This window comes from Dreissena polymorpha, chromosome 8, assembly GCF_020536995.1.
Source record: "Dreissena polymorpha isolate Duluth1 chromosome 8, UMN_Dpol_1.0, whole genome shotgun sequence".
Taxonomy (NCBI): domain Eukaryota; kingdom Metazoa; phylum Mollusca; class Bivalvia; order Myida; family Dreissenidae; genus Dreissena; species Dreissena polymorpha.
The window spans coordinates 57,457,692-57,477,556 of NC_068362.1; the positions used below are offsets into that span (position 1 = coordinate 57,457,692).

General features: G+C 34.3%; 1 protein-coding gene across 1 annotated transcript; it reads right to left on the minus strand.

Moving 5' to 3' along the window:
- Positions 1 to 1,490: 1,490 nt before the first annotated feature.
- Positions 1,491 to 5,235, minus strand: LOC127840552 (plexin-A2-like). The gene is made up of 5 exons (XM_052368964.1): positions 5,185 to 5,235; positions 4,499 to 4,609; positions 3,620 to 3,824; positions 3,190 to 3,264; positions 1,491 to 1,567 (listed from the first exon to the last, which is right to left on the minus strand). Exons 1-5 carry the CDS (start codon positions 5,233 to 5,235, stop codon positions 1,491 to 1,493), a joined length of 519 nt encoding a protein of 172 aa, XP_052224924.1.
- Between the last annotated feature and the right edge of the window lie 14,630 nt (positions 5,236 to 19,865).

A 19,865-nucleotide genomic window follows, 5' to 3' on the forward strand; every position in this document is an offset into this window, starting at 1 on the left:
AAGAAAATAATTATATCATGAAACATAAAAATTATATTTGAAGTCCTCTCATTCACAATATATGGAATTATGTGTTGAGTCCTCATTTTGTTAGTAACTACATGTATATTTGATAAGAAATTTAGCAAAAAAATGACAGAACATGTTAAGCAAGAAATGTTTTTGAAGTCCTCACATGCACAATATACGGAACTGTGTGTTGAGTCCTTATTTTAATTGTAACTATTGCTTATAACAATTTGCTAAACTTAATATAACAAGGGCTGTTTGTAAAACATGCATGCCCCCCATATGGGCTGTCAGTTGTAGTGGCAGCCATTGGGTGAATATGTTTTTTTTCACTGTGACATTGACCTTTGACCTAGTGACCTGAAAATCAATAGGGGTCATCTGCCAGTCATGATCAATGTACCTATGAAGTTTCATGATCCTAGGCCTAATTGTTCTTGAGTTATCATCAGAAAACCATTTAATTGTTTCGAGTCACTGTGAACTTGATCTTTGACCTAGTGACCTGAAAATTAATAGGGGTCATCTGCCAGTATGATCAATGTACCTATGAAGTTTCATGATCCTTGCCGTAAGCATTCTTGTGTTATCCGGAAACCATTTTACTATTTCGAGTCACTGTGACCTTGACCTTTGACCTAGTGACCTGAATATCAATAGGGGTCATCTGCCAGTCATTATCAATGTAACTATGTAGTTTCATGATCCTAGGCGTAAGCATTCTTGAGCTAGCATCTGGAAACCATTTTACTGTTTCGAGTCACTGTGACCTTGACCTTTGACCTAGTGACCTGAAAATCAATAGGGGTCATTTGCCAATCATGGTCAATGTACCTATGAAGTTTCATGATCCTAGGCCTAAGCGTTCTTGAGTTTCACCCGGAAACCATCTGGTGGACGGACCGACCGACGGACAGACGGACCGACCGACATATGCAAAACAATATACCCCCTCTTCTTCGAAGGGGGGCATAAATATTAATGTCTTCTGGTGCATCTGGGGCATCACCAGCCTTTGTCATAACTTCCATGTCCCCTATGAAGTTGAACAAGAGCACCGCATAACGGGCCCCAACGCTCGGCTGCGAGTGCATTTTTCAATACATGAGAGCTTGTCAGAATTTTATTTAAGAGGTCGCAGTGACCTTGACCTTTGACCTAGTGACCCAAAAACGGATTTGACGTGTAGAACTCATCAAGGTGCAGCTACATATGAAGTTTCAAATTTGTAGGTGGAAGCACTTTGATTTTAGAGCCAATGTTCAAAAGGTTAACAAAATGCTAAAGTATTAGCACCAAGCGGACAGCGGACGACACGACATGACGACGGACACGACGAGCTGGCTATGACAATACCTCGGGTTTACTCCGAAAACAGCCGAGCTAACAAGAATGATTGCATATGAGAACCAAAGATTTTGTCTCAGCAAATACCTTACCCGGTAGTATGTTTTGTTGTTTGTGAGAATGTCAGAATGTTGCTAGAACTCTAGTTGAGCAGAGTTCTGGGCCACCGTTACCGTCATGTCTTCTAATGGTGAATCATTGGCATCATCTCCTGCATGACAGAATCGAAAGCCATGTTAAATCACAACATCAATCTACATAACTATCCATCTTATGATTGTAATTAGGAAATGATTAATACGACATGCTTGCCAAGAATTGTATGTCAAGTCTGGACTAAATGTATTTAAATAAAATAAGTTTTGTGTTTGATTGATAAAAATTTTCTGGGTTTATTTATTATTTTCAAAAAACATAATTGTAGGGCAAGTCATCATTTTGATAAAATATATTGTGCATTGAGTCCTCACTTTTATATTTAAGCAATTGTATGTCAAGTCCTCACTTTGATTATAAAATAAGTTTTGTGCAAAGTCCTCATTTTGATTGCTTCGATTTTTTATTGAAAACGTTCTTATTTTGAAAAAAATTATTGCAGGGATAGTCATCGTTTTGATAAAATGAAGTGTGCATCAAGTCCTTACTTTTATGATAAATCACATGCATGTCAAGTCCTCACTTTTATAACAAGAGCACTGCATAACGGGTGCCAACGCTCCGCTGTGGGTGCATTTTTGAATAAATAAAAGATTGTCAGAATTTTTTTTATTTTTTTTTAGAGGTCAAAGTGACCTTGACCTAGTAACCCAAATATGGGTGTGGCGTGTAGAACTCACCATGGTGCAGCTACATATGAAGTTTCAAAGTTGTAGGTGGCAGCTGTTTGATTTTAGAGCCAATGTTCAAAACCTTGACAGAATATTAAGGTTTTAGCATGACGCGGACGACACAACACGAAAAGCTGGCTATGACAATACCTCGGGTTTTCTCCGAAAACAGCCAAGCTAAAAATCTCAAATTTACATCTTGGTTTCATAATGAAAATTGCATTAAGTTTTATTGTTGAATGTTTGCAAGTGCATACAGAAGATTTTCAGACCAGTTTATGTGTGCGACCATACTTACAGAATTGATGAAACAAAAATACCAAACTTTATTAGGAGTTTTTTTGGTATACAAATATGTAACTTACCCTAGGCTCATAAAAAACAAGTCTATAAGTCCGTCTCTGGGATAACCTGGCTTAATGCATGCGTCCCAGATCAGTCTATGAAGTCTGCACAGGCTAATTTGGGATGATAATTTGTCTCTTTTCAACAAAAATCCAGTCTAGGCAGAAAATGTCGTCCCTGATAAGCCTATGAGGACTGCTTATTTAAAAATAAATGAAAAATTTAACCTAATGAACTCCCAGGAAGACAAACAGCCCAAATTATTTCAGTACTGTAATTCTTAAATGGAGTGGGGTTTAATAAGCATTTCCAAATGTCTCTCACTCTGGAAAAATGGGGCTTAATGCATGTGCGTGGAATGTTGCCCCCAGATTAGCCTATACAGTCTGCATAGACTAATCCAAACCTATACTTTCTGCCTGAACTGGATTTTTGTTAAGAAAATACCTCATTTAAACTCAAAATTCAATAAAAGTGAAAAACGTTATTGCTGATTAGCCTGTGCTTAGGCTAATATGGGACGACACTTTACACACCTGCATTGTGGCCACACGTACCCCGAGTATCTGAGGGTTGGGACAGACAGCTGGGCGGTCGAGCCAGTCAGAGGCAGGGCAGAGAGTCTGCAGGGAGCATGTGGGGCTTGCACCCACACACCAACCACACTCGTATTCCGGGTCCATACTAAGGCACTGACCGCAGTTGGTTACCATGGTTCCACACTTGTAGATGCGGACTAGAAATGGAATAAAAAGTTTAATACCACATTTTAGATAAGGTAACAGTATGTTTTGTTTTGTTACTTTTTTCAAGGCCATCATATAGAGAAGAGTAATATCCAGATATAGAATTGAAATAACCTGTAATAAAAGTTGTTATTCCTAAAGGCTTGCATAATAAGAATTAAATTAATTTCATCTGATCATATCTAGGCCGTGAGACAAGGTTATCGCAGAATAATAACAATAACCCTTGATTGTAGTAAAACAAAAACAAATAAGCTGTCATTAAAATATTAAATGATGTTATACCCAGTCACATGTCTCTGTCTTATAAACTCGAAAAGGTATCAAACCTCAAGGCTACTTCACCTTTGATATTTTGTGGATTATCCAATGGAACGCTGTTCTTCCCACTCGTAACGGTGAACTGAGCGGTTACTATGGGCAACGCGACGTCAGAGAACTCAAACTGGAGAGCCTCACACTCGAGGTTGGAGGACGTGATTTTCCATGTGGAGTACTTCACTTCCCAGCTGTACGTAAACAGGCAGAGGACATTGTCCATATTGTCTGGCTGCAAGAAAGCAGGTGAGATTGCACACCAAAATATGGCAAAGAATCTGAAATGAGACTCAAGACTGTTGCTCAAAGTGTGAAATGAGTCTGAACTTTAAAATGTGGATCAAAGTGTGAAATGATACTGGAAAATGTGGTTCAAAGTGTGAAATGAGAGTGTAAAATGTGGCTCAAAGTGTGAAATGAGACTCCAAAAAGTGGCAATCTGTGAAATGAGGCTTTAAAATGTGGCACAAATTTGAAATGCAACTTTTGCATGAGGAACAAAGTAAGAAATGGGACTTTAAAATGTGGCACAAAGTGTGAAATGAGGTTTGAAAATGTGGCAAAAACAAGTCAAATGAGACTAACATGTGGCTTAAAGTGTGAAATGAGACTTTAAAATTTTGCTCTTTTTTAAAAGAAACTTTCAAATGAAGAACAAAGTTTCGACATATTTCAGACATTGTTCCATAAAACAAGGTATTGCACATAATCTTTGCTATATCTTTGTTTGTATTTGAATGTTTGCTCGTTTTTTTTATTGATTTAGTTATATGATGCCTGTCAGTACTACATCAACTAAAATTTCCTGTGAAGTATTAGCCAACATCAGCAATAAACCAGTAAAATGCATGATTACTAGTCTTGAACAAACAAATATTTATTTCAATCCATGAAGATTTTACATACCTGAATGTCCGCCACACGTACACTGATGCTCTTATTCTGGCCGGAATGTACAACCACGTCAGTGTCATCCAATTGTGGACACTTGACAGGGGATCGAACTGCAGCTGTAGTCTATAACAAACACTCACTGGTAAAATGGAATGTCACATGTGCTTAACTAAAGTGCTCTTTGCTGATCGCTTCAACTATGTTCTGTAAGCCAACCATCTAAAAGGTGAATAACCTTTTTCGCTTTATTTTAATTGTATTCAACTACACTCCTAAAATGCAGGCGTTCCGTCACTCATTCATCACACGCACAATCTTCTTTCCGTTTATTGCTCATTCATTGAAAGCCATAAGTATCCCAATGCTGTGGCTATGTGATTAACAAAACTATAATACAATATGATTTTATGCAGCTCCTGTCAGATTATACAAATTTCTCCTGCTTTGCATGCCATAAGATTATTTGTTTGATCTACTTTGATCAACATTTCTTTTGGCAACTTACCAGTACATACTGGGCGTAATGTTCTGCATTAAATATGACAGACAAAATATCTTGTTTCACTCCATATCAATCTAAATTTCTACAAATTTATCATTCAGATAGCCCGACAAAGCCAGGTCCATATGCTCCAATCTTTTAGAGGGAGGCATTAAAGTGTATTTCTGATTTTGGCATGAGAGTCTCTCTAAATTACATGATCCGGGCAGGCTGGTGCTGCATCACTGACACACAGTCCCCGCAACATGGCAGTGCACCACGTGCAGCCAAACGTACTCTCTGTGCAGCTCGTGCAACTTTAAGTCCAAAAGCAGATCTCTATGACAAGCAGGAAACCAGAATGTGTCAGATAAGGGTTGTATAGAAAATTGTGGGCTAATATTATTAGTTAAGCCTTTCCCCATCATAAGCAAAGTGAAAATGTGCAAACAGCAAACAGCATAAAACCAGAACAGCCTGCAAGCAACTCGCATTCTGTTCAGGTTTTATGCTGTTTGTTGCTAATCAGTATCTAAGGTTTGGAGTCGAAGCCTTAAAAACTTGAATCTATTAAGAAAAGTCTAACATTCAAATTAACTTTTTAAGCGACTTCAAATACGTGAAAATAAGTATCTAAGTGGTAAAGGGTTAAACAGCTTCTTACTGTCAGACCCTGAACAGCATGACATAGGGTCAGATAATCAACAATGGAAAACAGATGAGCTCAAGCCCATTATGAATTTACATCATTTTATCTCACAGTGCAGGATGAGTAAGTAGCCATGTGACAAATACTTTATTGAGTACCATTCTTTTTACAGTATCAGCTTAATAGAAGGAGAACAAGAGCACTGCATAATGGGTGCCAACCCTCGGCTGCGAAAGCTTGTCAGAATTTTTTTTGGCTTTTTTAGAGGTCACAGTAACCTTGACGTTTGACCTAGTGACCCAAAATTGGTTGTGGCGTGTAGAACTCATCAAGGTGTATCTACATATGAAGTTTCAAAGTAGTAGGTGGAAGCACTTTGATTTTAGAGATGTTAAGGTTTTAGCACGACGCCTACGGCGGACGGCTGACGGCGGACAACACGACGAGCTGGGAATGACAATACCTCGGGTTATCTCCGAAAACAGCCGAGCTAATAAAATGAGTAACCTTATTTTGATCAAACAAATTGTGTATCAAGTCCTCACTTTTATGGTAATTCAATTGTATGTCAAGTCCTCAATATGATAATAAGATAAGCTTTGTGTAATTAAGTCCTCATTTTGGTTGATAAGCTTTTTGAGAAAATTCTTATTTAAAAAAAATATATATTGCAGGACAAGTCTTCATTTTCTTCACTGTCATGCATAGACAGTGCTCATTTTGATTGCTAAGAATTTTTTTGATAAAGTTCTTATTTTGAAAATAGTAATAGTATGGAAAGTCTTATTTGATCAAATCAATTGTGTATCAAGTCCTCAATTTTATGGTACATCAATTGTATGTCAAGTCCTCACTTTTATAATACATGTAAAATAAGCTTTGTGTAAAATCCACATTTTGATTGGTAAGTTGTTGAGAAAACTCTTATTAAAAAGAAATGCAGGACAAATCTTCATTTTCATAAAATTCATGCATGGCGCTTTTCTAAACACTATGTCTCCCCCATATATTTGACCTTTGACCTTGAAGGATGACCTTGACCTTTCACCACTCAAAATATGCAACTCCTTTAGATACACATGCATGCCAAATATCAAGTTGCTATCTTCAATATTGCAAAAATTATTGCAAAACTTAAACCTTGGTTAAAGTTTTGGGACACACACATACAATGACTGACACAATGCCACAATGACAGGCACTGCAGACAGGCCTAAAACAATATACCGCCGATCTTTCGATCCGTGTTGCATAAAAAATTAGGAATGTGAAACAGCATTGTGAGGACTTCAGCAAAACAAATAAACCCTGTAAAAGGTCATGTGTGAGAACTTATTGCTCTCTTGCACGACTTGTTTTTATTCTAATTTTTGAAATCCATCTTTAGAGGTGTGATTAAACTAAGACTGTAAACTAACCAATCTCTTGACACAGTGTTCGGTTGACCTTTAATAAAATAATTATACATAGTTTAGGTGCCTTCTTATTAAAACAGTTTTGTGTATAACAAAATATGTCACCTAAGGTGAAATATACCCCAAAGCAGTTTAGAACACAACACCATATGTGCGTGTTTTTGGATCTAACTATGCGTCACGATAATCCAAAACCAATTTGGGTTCAAAGATATTGACCTTATAACACAATGTGTTTGTGTATGAGTACCGTGGGTAGCAGTCAACTTGAGGACAATGCATGTTTTTGTTAAAATGATGTAAGATTAGGCAATGCTTTTCACAAGCCATTTAACGGTCCCTCGCCGAGGCGCATGAATTTGGAAATCAGAGTCTGCAGTGCGCTTGAAATTTACCGATTAGTGTACTGATATTTTTTCAGTAATTGAATCTACCCATTTTTCAGATCACAGCAAAATTTGTGAACATTTTGAGAGCCAATTTACGATCATCTGTCAATTACTTGAAATTTTTTTACCCAACTTAAGCCCACCTAAAGGTGGAGCGTTGTTGTATTGGAAAATCAATATTAACCGATGACAGCGCACGCTTTCCAAGAGCAACAGCACTTATAGGCATTCAATACATCCTCGTGCAGTGTTCTGCCGTGGATGCGCCCTTGCGTCATTGGCGCAAAAATAAAAGATTTGTCCCCACCCGTTTTCCGTATATGGGCCCGCGGGCGCAAATAAATTAAGAATAAAAACATATTGATTCAATTTGTAAGTCGGTATAGTAATCGAGTGAATGTGTAACTAGTACGAATTATTTAATTGGACGTGACGTCATTTTGCAGCCAATGGTTAATTTACATTAATAACACGTTATTGCATTGATAAGTTGAGATTATAATAACCCAGGTTTTTTTTCCACTTTTTGGGAAGATAGCCCATGGCTTTGGAAATGGGAATTTTATCTTCATTTTCATGACATTGGGAAAATTAATTCATTAGCCTTTTTTTCCACACGACAAGTCCACTAATTAGGGAAATACTAAATTTGATATAACACTTTATAATCATTAAAATTAAAATAACAAAATCATAAAATACTTTGTTAGATGTAATTGAATTAAAATTGAGATAAAATACGCATAAGACACTTCTTTCTAAAAAAAAAAAAAAAATTTTGGGGGGGGGAAATTGGGAATTTTTTGCCACATTTTTGGAAAAAGTATACTTTTTGGGATTGGGAACATAGCCGAATTTCGGCTATAAAATCGGGCCAAAAAAAAACCTGTAACCACTAAGATATCAAGAAAATGTCCATACCTATCAAAATGGCGGAAAGTGACCGGCCGAAGAAAACAAACTCCATTTAGTTTTTTCCTCCAGCAAGTAAACTTAGAAAATATGACAATAATAATAACAACATTCCAACAGAGTCTTCCCAAGTCCCAACATCGTTTAGCAATGACAAAAAAGTCTGCCCCTAAATGTACATTCCAAGCAAATTGTCTTTGTCACTGTTTGACATTAACAAAATGACATGCAGTTTGTGCATAAAGCACAAAAAAGAAAACGCCTTTACTATCGGTAATTCTTAATATCGAACAAGGACTTTGACAGGCAATGCTGAGTCCAATGACCATAAATCTGTTCAAAGTTTTATAAATATGTTGACAATTGTTTGACAGTTTTAAAAAGTTAAAAAAGTTACATCCTGTGGACTGGCTCACAGTACGAAGAAATCAAGCAAATTTAAGTGTGCAAGTAAAAGGTAATTAGTTTCTGAAAATTTAATTCTGCTACAAATATATTACTGTGTCCCCAGATTTTTCCTTTTTGTCCCCACTTTTTAAACCCTAATGGGTCCCTGTCCCCAACAGTAAAGATTCACGGCAGAACACTGTCGTGGAAATAGTGCATTTCATGTATAATGTTGTCAAATCATTTATTCGACTCATAAAGCCTCTTAACAAATTATTGATGAATTATACACAACTACATGTATAAATGTTTTGTTGAATTCTCAAATTAGAATAGTTAAATTTGTAATCCGAAACTCGCTTCCCAATTTTAATGTTAATGCGACATGAATTACTTCTAGCTTCAAATGAACAGTGCTTCATGTATTTCGTATTGTTTCTTTGTCTCAATAAAAAACACGCAAAAGCTCTGCAAACCAAATAACGTCATAAGTTAATGTAAAACAATTAGCGTATGCAGGAATTGCCCTCCCTATCCCACCCCTAATGGCCACGGGGCGTCTGAAAAATATCCTGTGCAAAGCACTGCTTGGTCAACAAAACTAACATAAATGAAAACATTTTGAGGACTAGAGTCCTCGAACTGACAGTAAGTCCTCACACCATTAGTGTGCACTAAAGTCTGAGTCCTCCACAACTTATGATGGTGAAACAAATGATGAATTATGTTATTTTCTTATTTTCTACACACATAATTAACATCAACACAAAATATTTCAAATACACACCTTCATCATAAGCCAGGAAATGATACAGGAACTGGTTTTGTCAAGTTCTTTCCCTAATGACTTAACTACACCTCAGCATCATCTGCAAAGTACAAAACAGCTTTCATCAGTCATTTCACACAACACAATAAGCAAATAAACACAGATTTCGAAACCTAAACGTTGACCCTAAGTTCAAGGTCAAGGTTTAAGGGGTCAAAATTTGTGTACGTAATGAGAGGCCTTGTCCATATACACATGCGCACCAAATATCAAGGTTACATCTGAAGAGACATAGAAGTTATGAGCATTTTTCGAAACCTTAACACAGATTTCGAAACCTAAATGCGGACCCTTAGTTCAAGGTCAAGGTCAAAGAGTCAAAATTTGTGTGCGTATGGAAAGGCCTTGTCCATATACACATGCATACCAAATATGAAGGTTACATCTGAAGCGACTTGAACTTTTTCAAAACCTAAACGCATATTTTACAAACCTAAACCCGGACCCTAAGTTCAAGGTCAATGTCAAAGGGGTCAAAATTTGTGTGCATATGGAAATGCCTTGTCAATATACACATGTATACCAAATATGGAGGTTACATCTGAAGCCACATAGAAGTTATGAGCATTAAAAAAAGAGCTGTCTAGGAACGGCGCGCTCGACTATTCGAGTGCTTGACAGTATAAAGTAAGCCATCATGGAGAGGGGGTAAAATGTGGGTGTGTGGTCATTTAATAGATGATCTTTTAAAAATAAAAAATAAAAAAATATTGGGGGGGAGGGGGATTATGGGTTGGGGTGTGTGGGATGGTTTGGGTCGAGTCCATTGTGGTATGTCAGGTAAGTGCTGTTTTGTCAAAGTATGAATCAAATGTGATAATTAATAAAGAAGTTATGGCAATTTAAGCAAAATGTATTAATTTGACCTTGAGAGTCAATGTCATTTAAAGGTCAAGGTCAAATTCAACTTGCCAGGTACAGTACCATCATGATAGTAAGAAAGTATTTGAAGTTTGAAAGCAATAGCCTTGATACTTTACAAGAAAAGTGGATCTAAACACAAAATTTAACAAAATATTCAAACTTACTAAGTAAAAAGGGCCGTAATTCCGTTAAAAAGCCAACCAGAGTTATGCAACTTGCCCTGTACAGTCCCATTATGATAGTTAGCAATTTTTCCAAGTCTGAAAGCAATAGCTATGATACTTTTGGAGTAAAATGGACCAAAACACAAAACTTAACCAAATGTTAAATTATCTAAGTATAAAAGGGGTCATAATTCTGTCAAAATGCTTGATACAGTTTTCTGCTCTTGTTTATAGATTGGGATCATGTTGGTAAAGAAGTATGCAAAATATGAAAGCAATATGTCAAAGGACATAGAAAATATTTGAGGTGGTACACAAACTTTCACATAGATTTATCAATAATATCCATATTCTAAGTGAAAAAGGGCCATAATTCTTACAAAATTATTGATACAGTTGTCTGCTCGTGTTTATAGATTGGGGTCATGTTGGTAAAGAAGTATGCAAAATATAAAAGCAATATGTCAAAGGACATATAAAATATTTGAGGTGGTGCGTAAACTTTAACATAGATTAATCAATAATATGCATATTCTACGTGGAAAAAGGGCCATAATTCTTACAAAATGCTTGATACAGTTGTCTGCTCTTGTTTAGAGATTGGGATGATGTTGGTAAAGAAGATCGCAAAATATGAAAGCAATATGTCAAAGGAAATATTTGAGGTGGTACGCAAACTTTAACATAGATTTATCAATAATATGCATATTCTAGGTTAAAAAAGAGCCATAATTCTTACATGTACAAAATGCTTGATACAGTTGTCTGTTCTTGTTTATTGATTGGGGTCAAGTTGGTCAAGAAGTATGCAAAATATAAAAGCAATAATTCAAAGGACATAGGAAATATTTGAGGTGGTATGCACAATTTAACATAGATTTATCAATAATATGCATATTCTAAGTAAAAAAGAGCCATAATTCTTACAAAATGCTTGATGCAGTTGTCTGCTCTTGTTTATAGATTGGGGTCATGTTGGTAAAGAAGTATGCAACATATAAAAGCAATATGTCAAAGGACATAGGAAATATTTGAGGTGGTACGCAAACTTCAACATTGCAACGCTCACGGGAACGGGCATGCCGACGCCCGGGTGAGTAGGATACTGCTCCACTATATATATATATATATATATATATATATATATATATATATTAGTTAAACTTAATATTATAATATATGTATATATATATATATATATATATATATATATATATATATATATATATATATATATATATATATATATATATATATATATATATATATATATATATATATATATATATATATATATATCCTTGTAAAACTAAAAATTAAATATGTATGTTTCTATTACATCATTGAGGACTTTTATTTTCAGACAAAGTAGAGTGAAGCTTAAAACAGTATCCAATTGTAACAGTCAATTTTGGGAAATTCAACCTTATAATTATTTTCTGTGTTGGCCAATGTCATAATTGGTATAAAATGTATATTGAACTGGAAGTTTTCTTAATTTTAAATGATAACATTTGCTTGGTCAGCTATAATTGTCACAATCAAGTGGTCTTTTTACACTGTAGTTTTCTCACTGACTATGGGTTTGTTCTGAGAATGAGCCCCACAAAGTATCGTTGGGGAGATGAGTTGTCAATTTTATGTTTTTCAGTCTTTCATAATCCAGTATACCTGTAAAAAGGGAATTTGTAACTAATAATCACACAATATACACAATTAAAATTGTATGCATTTAGATTTATTTAGTACTGCACATTAATCATTTTCCAAAAATATGTAGCAACATTACATTATATAATGCTGCAATACTAAAGTAATTTACTAATTAAAGGTCGCTGATGTGTAATGGATGTGGTGTCCACCTAATGATCTGGAGGTCACTGGTTTGATCCCCAGTGTGGGAGCATTCTTAAGAAATCTCCAAGAGACACCCAAGTACTGGTTCTAGGCCCAGGAAACGAACTCAAGAGCATTTCACATACATGTGCGTAGTTAGTACTTTAAATTTAATCGAACTAAAAATGGGTTAAAACTAACAACTGAAACCCTTATTAATACATTTTATTTTGAATCAAGCAAATGAGCAAATTCATTAAAAATAATTAGTAAAATTTAAAAATTCTACTTTAAAGTAATCATGATAATTTAGATCATTTTCAGAATATTTAATGATGATAATGATACAATTATATATTTCCTAAATGATAAAAATAAAACATGTAATGTTAATTTATGAAAAAAACGTTTTAATTTTATCAATATTATGATAATTACAACTAGATACAGGCAATTAGATCAGAAACGTGTATTAATTATATTAATGAACAACCTAGACATTTGTAGTGATTTATGGTCACTATTTGATTAACGTTCTATACATGACCTGTCATAAAAGGTATTTTTTAGCCAGTACTACAATCGGCAATGATAGTCTGTATTGCATACATATTCCAACGTCTATTATCGATTCGCTTCCTCAAACTGAACAAATATTTAATGTTTACATCGCGAAACGTAATGCATCCAGTTTCACTTTCGGTTTGGTTGGTTTTTTAAACACCGTAATTTCATCTTAAAAATTGGATGATAGGGTGATTAAATAATAATGGAAAAGTAAATCACTTGGATAATAGGTCAAAATGCAACACAAATGAACGTTAATAGTGCTCTTAATATCAAAGTTTCGGTAAAAAGTTTGGCGCTAGTTCAACGCGCATCGTATACAGCCTCATAACAATAGACTGACAACCTTTTGGGTAGTAAAGTAGTAATACAAGGCAATATGGCGACCGTTAGCCACGAGGCCTATCTTACGGAGGAATCCGAGATAGCCGATGTATCATGATTGGAGGCCTATCTTACGGAGGAATCCGAGATAGCCGATGTATCAGGTCATAATACACTAAATAGTTTCCCTATATAATTCAATGTAAAAGCGACAACTTTGAGCGAAAATAAATGCAACATTTTGCACATAGAGACCCCCATAACCATACCTTTTCTTAAAGGCCATTCTAAGCGGAATCGAATTATGCAATAAAAAAGATATATCATGTACAAAGCAAGAAAGAACTTGACACAAATCAAAATCGACTGTTTTTGCAACTTTTTTTTCGGCCGTTTCTTAGTGGAATGTAACCTTTTCTAGTGCAATGGTTTACTATAGTCTTCAAAAGTATCATATTTCAGGGATTCGGTAGTGAACACCTATTCATGCCCTACCATTATCTCCGCAAGATAACACCCGAATAATGGTAAAAAGTGTAAAACATGCCTTCCTATCAACTATGATATTTTTTTAGAGAGTACAGCCCTACATGAAGCGATCATTTAGTGTATTGTAGCCTACATGAAGCGATCATTTAGTGTATTGTAGTCTCACACATTTGCTCCAATCAATCGCACATTCTCGACCCTTTCCGTCAAACATCGGATAAGTATAAGATTATGATAATCTGCGAGGGGTACCGAATGTTGCTCCAATATGATTGTGCGCATGCGCACGTTTTCCAAAATGTCTTCCAAGACCGTGATTCAGATGGGAAATACAATATAAGGTTTTTGTATGCTGAATACGTTAATTTTAAATGCGATATTAGGCGGTTAAATAATAAATGTTCTTCTTGTATGAAATAAAGCGCACGTTGTCTGTTAAACTGCTCCTTTTCGTATATAAACAGATACGATTTTACTAACAAATGTCATTCGTCCTTGCTTGTATCAAAATAAACATTTTCAAAGCTAACCTTTTACAAGTTTTAGGTGATGTGGAAATTAGCTCAACGGCAACGTTACCGGAAACAGAAAAAGTATTCAATTTCCATTAGTATTTGCGAAATACGATTTCATTGATTGTAGTTTTGTGAATCATAATCGTTAGCTGGTCAGTTCGTACCTATTCTAACTTCTAAGCTCGTTCCCTACAGCATTGTACATTGTACAGGTGCTGAACAAATTTGTTGCAGGCCTAAAAAGCTAAATGTTTTGTGCAATAGGTAACTTAACATTTTTCCATCAGTTTCTTCTTCCATGTGATGACATCATGTCTGCAATGAGACCTCAAAGAAAGAATTTCAAGAACTTTAGGCGATAAGTGGGGCAGATCTGTTTCTAAAACGAGATGAAGAAAAAGGTATGTGCATCAATGAAGGGAAGCATTTAATTGTGTGCCGATTTATCATATAGACAAGTTGATCATTATATAGATGAGTTGATTGTTATTGCTTACAATCTGTATTTTTCTCGCATGCGCAGTTACTGGTTGGGCTATGGCAAAAGCGCTGGTTACTGATAGCCTCAGGGTACCAATTCTCGAATGATTTTTTGCCGATTTTATTTAATTTGTCAAACTGTTTCAAGTTTTTTTAAATTAATTTAAGCTGATATTTCATGTTAACGACTTCTCTTTCTGAAACTATACAATGTAAAGAAAACAAGCGTTAATAACTCGACCTTACCGTTGGTCAAATGAAGTTGGTTTTGTTTACATTTTGCAACCGATTGAAACCCTTTATCGAACGTTCACTCATGCAAGCCATCAGACATTTGCAACACACATAAACTGGTAAAATAAATTCATTTACATTGCAACTGATGTGGATAACCATTACTAATATATTTAGTTCATTTAATCAAAAGATTAATACTAATTGATACTTTGGACAAACATTTTCCTTTTTTGACTTCTCTAACTACTGCTTGTAGAGCACAGACTGAGTATTTATTTGAATTTTTTCCTGTCATTTGTCTAAAAGAGAGAGAAAAATAAAATCTAAATAGATGTTTTATATTTATCAATATAATAATTCTCAATAAATGTGGTTGAATGGTACCAAGTTATGAGTTGGCTTCAGTACGAATTGATCATAAAACAACTTAGTTGTTTGCAACCTAAGCTATTAAAATCAGAATAAAAAACAGGGCAAGGTCAAGAATGTAATTCGCTTATTTTGACAGTTGTAAACAAAGTGAAAGGTAGTAAAAATCCTAAAAGGTGAATGAAAACATTGCTCATACATGCAGTGCTCCAGCTAGGATTTGAAAAGGGCAGGGGGGCTTTTTTGTCAAAAGGGCACTTTCAACGCGCAGTATTTTGTGAAAAGGGCACTTTCGACGCGCAGTTTTTTGTGAAAAGGGCACTTTCGACGCGCAGTTTTTTGTGAAAAGGGCACGTTCGAGCGCGTGGGTGTTTCTGGAATGCTTTCTAGTGCATGTTAATTTACATGTTATAAATAATTGTATTATTCCCATTATTATTAAACCATTCAAATGTAATGTCTACAATGAGGATTAAACTAATTACAATGTAATAAGAGATTTATGAATTATCATATGTAAAAAAAAAAAAAAAAAAATTTTTTTTTTGAGGGGGGGGAGGGGGGGCAGGGCGGAGGTTCGGGGGGGCAGGGCGGAGGTTCGGGAGGGCAGGGCGCGGCGCCCTTCGATTTAGGCCTAGCTGGAGCACTGTACATGTATTGTTAGAATCTTATAAAACAAAACATTTTGATGACTTATAATGATCAAAATGAATTAATCACACATTTTCTTGGTAAAATATTAAACTTTTACTTGGTTCAATGAATCTTTGTCTGCAGTTGTGTTTAAGAAGTCAATAAGAGGCTGTCAAAATGGAAGTTTGCAATTAGAATGTACAGTGTATTCATATTAGACTTACTTAAATAGGACCTGATTTCAAATTCAACGATTCCACCGTGAGTAAATTTTATAATTGATAAAAATCGTTCGAGAATTGGTTCCGTTCGAGAATCGGAACCCTGAGGCTATGGAAAATATATGCAGTTAGTCATGTTTTTATCAGAAAATAAGAAAGAACTTCTAAAATGAATACTTTAACACAATAAATGAATTTAAGAACTGTATCACACCACACCAACATCGGCTTTGGAATAATTGTATTGTTATTTTTTGTAATAATTAGCCTACATTTGTGAATGATTGAGGTTCACCGTCCATTGGTCTTCAATTTGGAAGCTCTGTCAAATGTTTTGTGACAGAAATAAAAGTATTTTATTGGAAAAAAGTTATTATCTATGTGAATTTATATTGGAGCAGTCATTAGAATCATTTTAATGAATTCACCTCGTTAGTTCTGTATGTATTTGTAATACACAAATGTAGGTGGTAAATTGAAGAGTAAAATGAACCTACGAATGATTCATAATATCAATTTAAAATAATTACATCAATATAAAACTTTATTTTATCCTTCAATGGACAAATAAATAAATATATATATATTGTGTTTATGTTCATTGTAGTACGCATATATACATATGTAACAATGATTTCATAATTAATGTGTCAACAACTTACTCGATCAAAATATATACCACTGATGTACGATGGGCTTCCAATGTTTGTATTAAGGATAAATAGTTTTTGATCAAATTCATTATTAAACATTGTTCACCAAAAAATGACATTTTGATGCTAATATAATCGTAATATAACATGCTTACATGGTCATCCTTTAAAAAAAAAAATAGAAAGATACAGGTTATCTATACTATACAAGTGATGATGGTGATGATTATGATGATGATGATGCAGTTGATAATGATAAAAAGTGCGAGCATTTGCTGATTGCATTCAAACATTTATGTTTACTGAACCACCATTTTATTGGATCAGTATTAGAATTTTTTTTATTTATATGCAACAACTTATTGTCTTTTGTTTCTTCTATATTATAAAATTTCTTTATTAAGACGAAGAAAGTGATAAAAAAAGACACAACTGCATGCATTTTTCAAGGTTCAAGATGAAAGCATTATTAATCTTGTTTAATTACTGGACAGACATTCGCCACCTGTTGGGGGCGGGCACTTTGGGTCACTAAAGTTTATGACACCTGTGTTAATAGTAAGTATCTGTCAAACAAAGGGCCAATTATACCACAGATTACATGTTGAAATCACGAGTGTCGACGCTTGTGAACACATGCAAATTATTTTTAAAGTAGACAGCCACTTTCCATTTGTGCTTTTAAATTTTGTCCAGACTTGGTAAGGTTTCAATATTCATTTTATCGTAAAAATCAAAGAATGCAATCTAATAAGAATTTTTTTTATACACGTTGGATTAATTGCTTAGTCCATTTTGTTTATTTTAGAACCATATATGCTGAAACAACTTTAAATGATAAACCAATGATAATCAAACGGTGTTAACTTGTTTGTACAAGTAGTTGTTCACCTAAATATTGTTTGTGTATATTTATGTTGAACAAGTTGATTTCATAACTTCAAATGCTTTATTAGCAAAAACAAAAATACAATCTTACGTTTTTTTATAAAAGTTATTTATTATAACTAATTTTTAATATAATTGAGTTTCACTGTGTTTTGAGGAGTTAAATAATTGCGGAAATTACAGTTATTTTCAACATAATCTATCGATCAGCGTAAAGCCAACTGCCTTTTTCCAACTAGTGGGCATTGTCAGAAAATAGCAGGTGTGCGTAACGTCATTCTTCAACTTGTCTATAATAGCACATTAGAGCGTAGGCTACTTTGCTCCATATTTTCTTGCACAGTCCAGCATTTATATTATACTAAAACGAATATTTTCCATAAAGGAATTAGTATTTTATAGAAAAGTGATATAATGATGAATTGTATCATGCACAAATTGATAAGCTTTCCAGAAATGATATTGTTTGCTCTGCACTATTTTACCTAGTGCTAAATATGGATGTTTTGTGGGTGGAATCAATACAGGGGTTTTTATCTGATTTTGGGGAAAGGGCCTGGCCTTTTTTGAGGGGAAAAAAATCGCGTGAAACGTCGAATTTTGGGGAAAAAAATTGTGCGAAAAGCTGGATTTTGGGGAAAATAAGCAAAGTCTAAAATAATCAATTTAACATATTTTACTGTTTTTAAAACAAATTCAAGGCAACAGATAATTTAATTATGCAAGATTTTTCTAGTTTATTCAGTGGATCAGGTTAACGTATATATTTAAAGGTAAGAAAAAAAAAAATTTTTTTTTTTTTTTTTTTTTTTTTTTTTTTTTAATAGGGGAAAATGAAATCTAGGGGAAAATTTACCAGCTGAGGGGAAAAAAAAATCCGAGGGGAAAGGGCCGATTTTCGGCGGGTCCCAAAGAAGGAAAAAAAAACCTGCAATAGTTTGCTTTTGCAAGCGTGTTATTAAGGTTGAAATGATTAAAAAAAATAAAATGATTTGATGCGCTTTTTAATATAAATTGATGACAATGGAATGCAAGTGGTAATAAAGTTTAACTTTGAAGAACCAAATGAATTGATATTAAATGATGTTATATAGTAGACCTATTTAATTTATTATTTTGCCTGTTCTTTATTGTACATGATTCTGATACAGTGCAATGTCTTGCAATTAGGACCTGTCTTGTGTAATTTGTTATAGGAACTATCTCTAAAATTAACACCTACGCCAAACGTAAATACATGTATGTTTCTAAACAATACTTTACAGGCGGGCTATGTAGTATATCTACTATCTGCAAAATTGGCTCATATGAAGAATTGGCTTACATGCAAATGTTTCCGATCAATTCATGTTGGTAGGCATAGTCAAAATAATTAAAATAAAAAATAATTAAAATAAATTGATTTCTAGTTACATTTCAGTTTTTCTTGTTTATTCTTTGCTTGTACATAAAATTATCATTAGTAAAATAAACAAAGGTGAAACTTCAGCTGCCCCAGCAGCACAGCATTCCCATCATCAACCGCGCCTACTTAAATTACGATAGCCCCTTAAAAGAAGTGTGAGAATTATGTCAGAATATAACTTTTTATACATTTTGAGAAAAAACAACATAACACACAAATTGTATTTATCTGTTACTCTCAATTATAGAAATACTTTGAACAAAAATATTATAGCAGTTCTCTGTCTGCAGGCCCTTATCTTTTGCTAAAATCAGTTAGTTAACAGGTATACACAATATATTTCTTAATGAAATACAAAAATAGGTATAATATAATTAATAATATTAATAAACACACATGATAATATTAATAACACACAAGGCAAGATTAAAGTTCTAACCAAAAATCAATTAGGCATTCCTGGTATTAATTTCGTGTAGTCTTTCATATAATCCTATATAGAGAGAAACAAGTTAGTTATAACCGACCGATGACGTTACACAATGCAACTTTCAATGGACACAGTGCCATATAGTACAATCGGAATGGAACAATGATAGTGTTTTTAGATCTGGAATAGCATTACTTGTAAGTTTTTATTAACTTTATTGTAATGCAACTAATAAAATAATG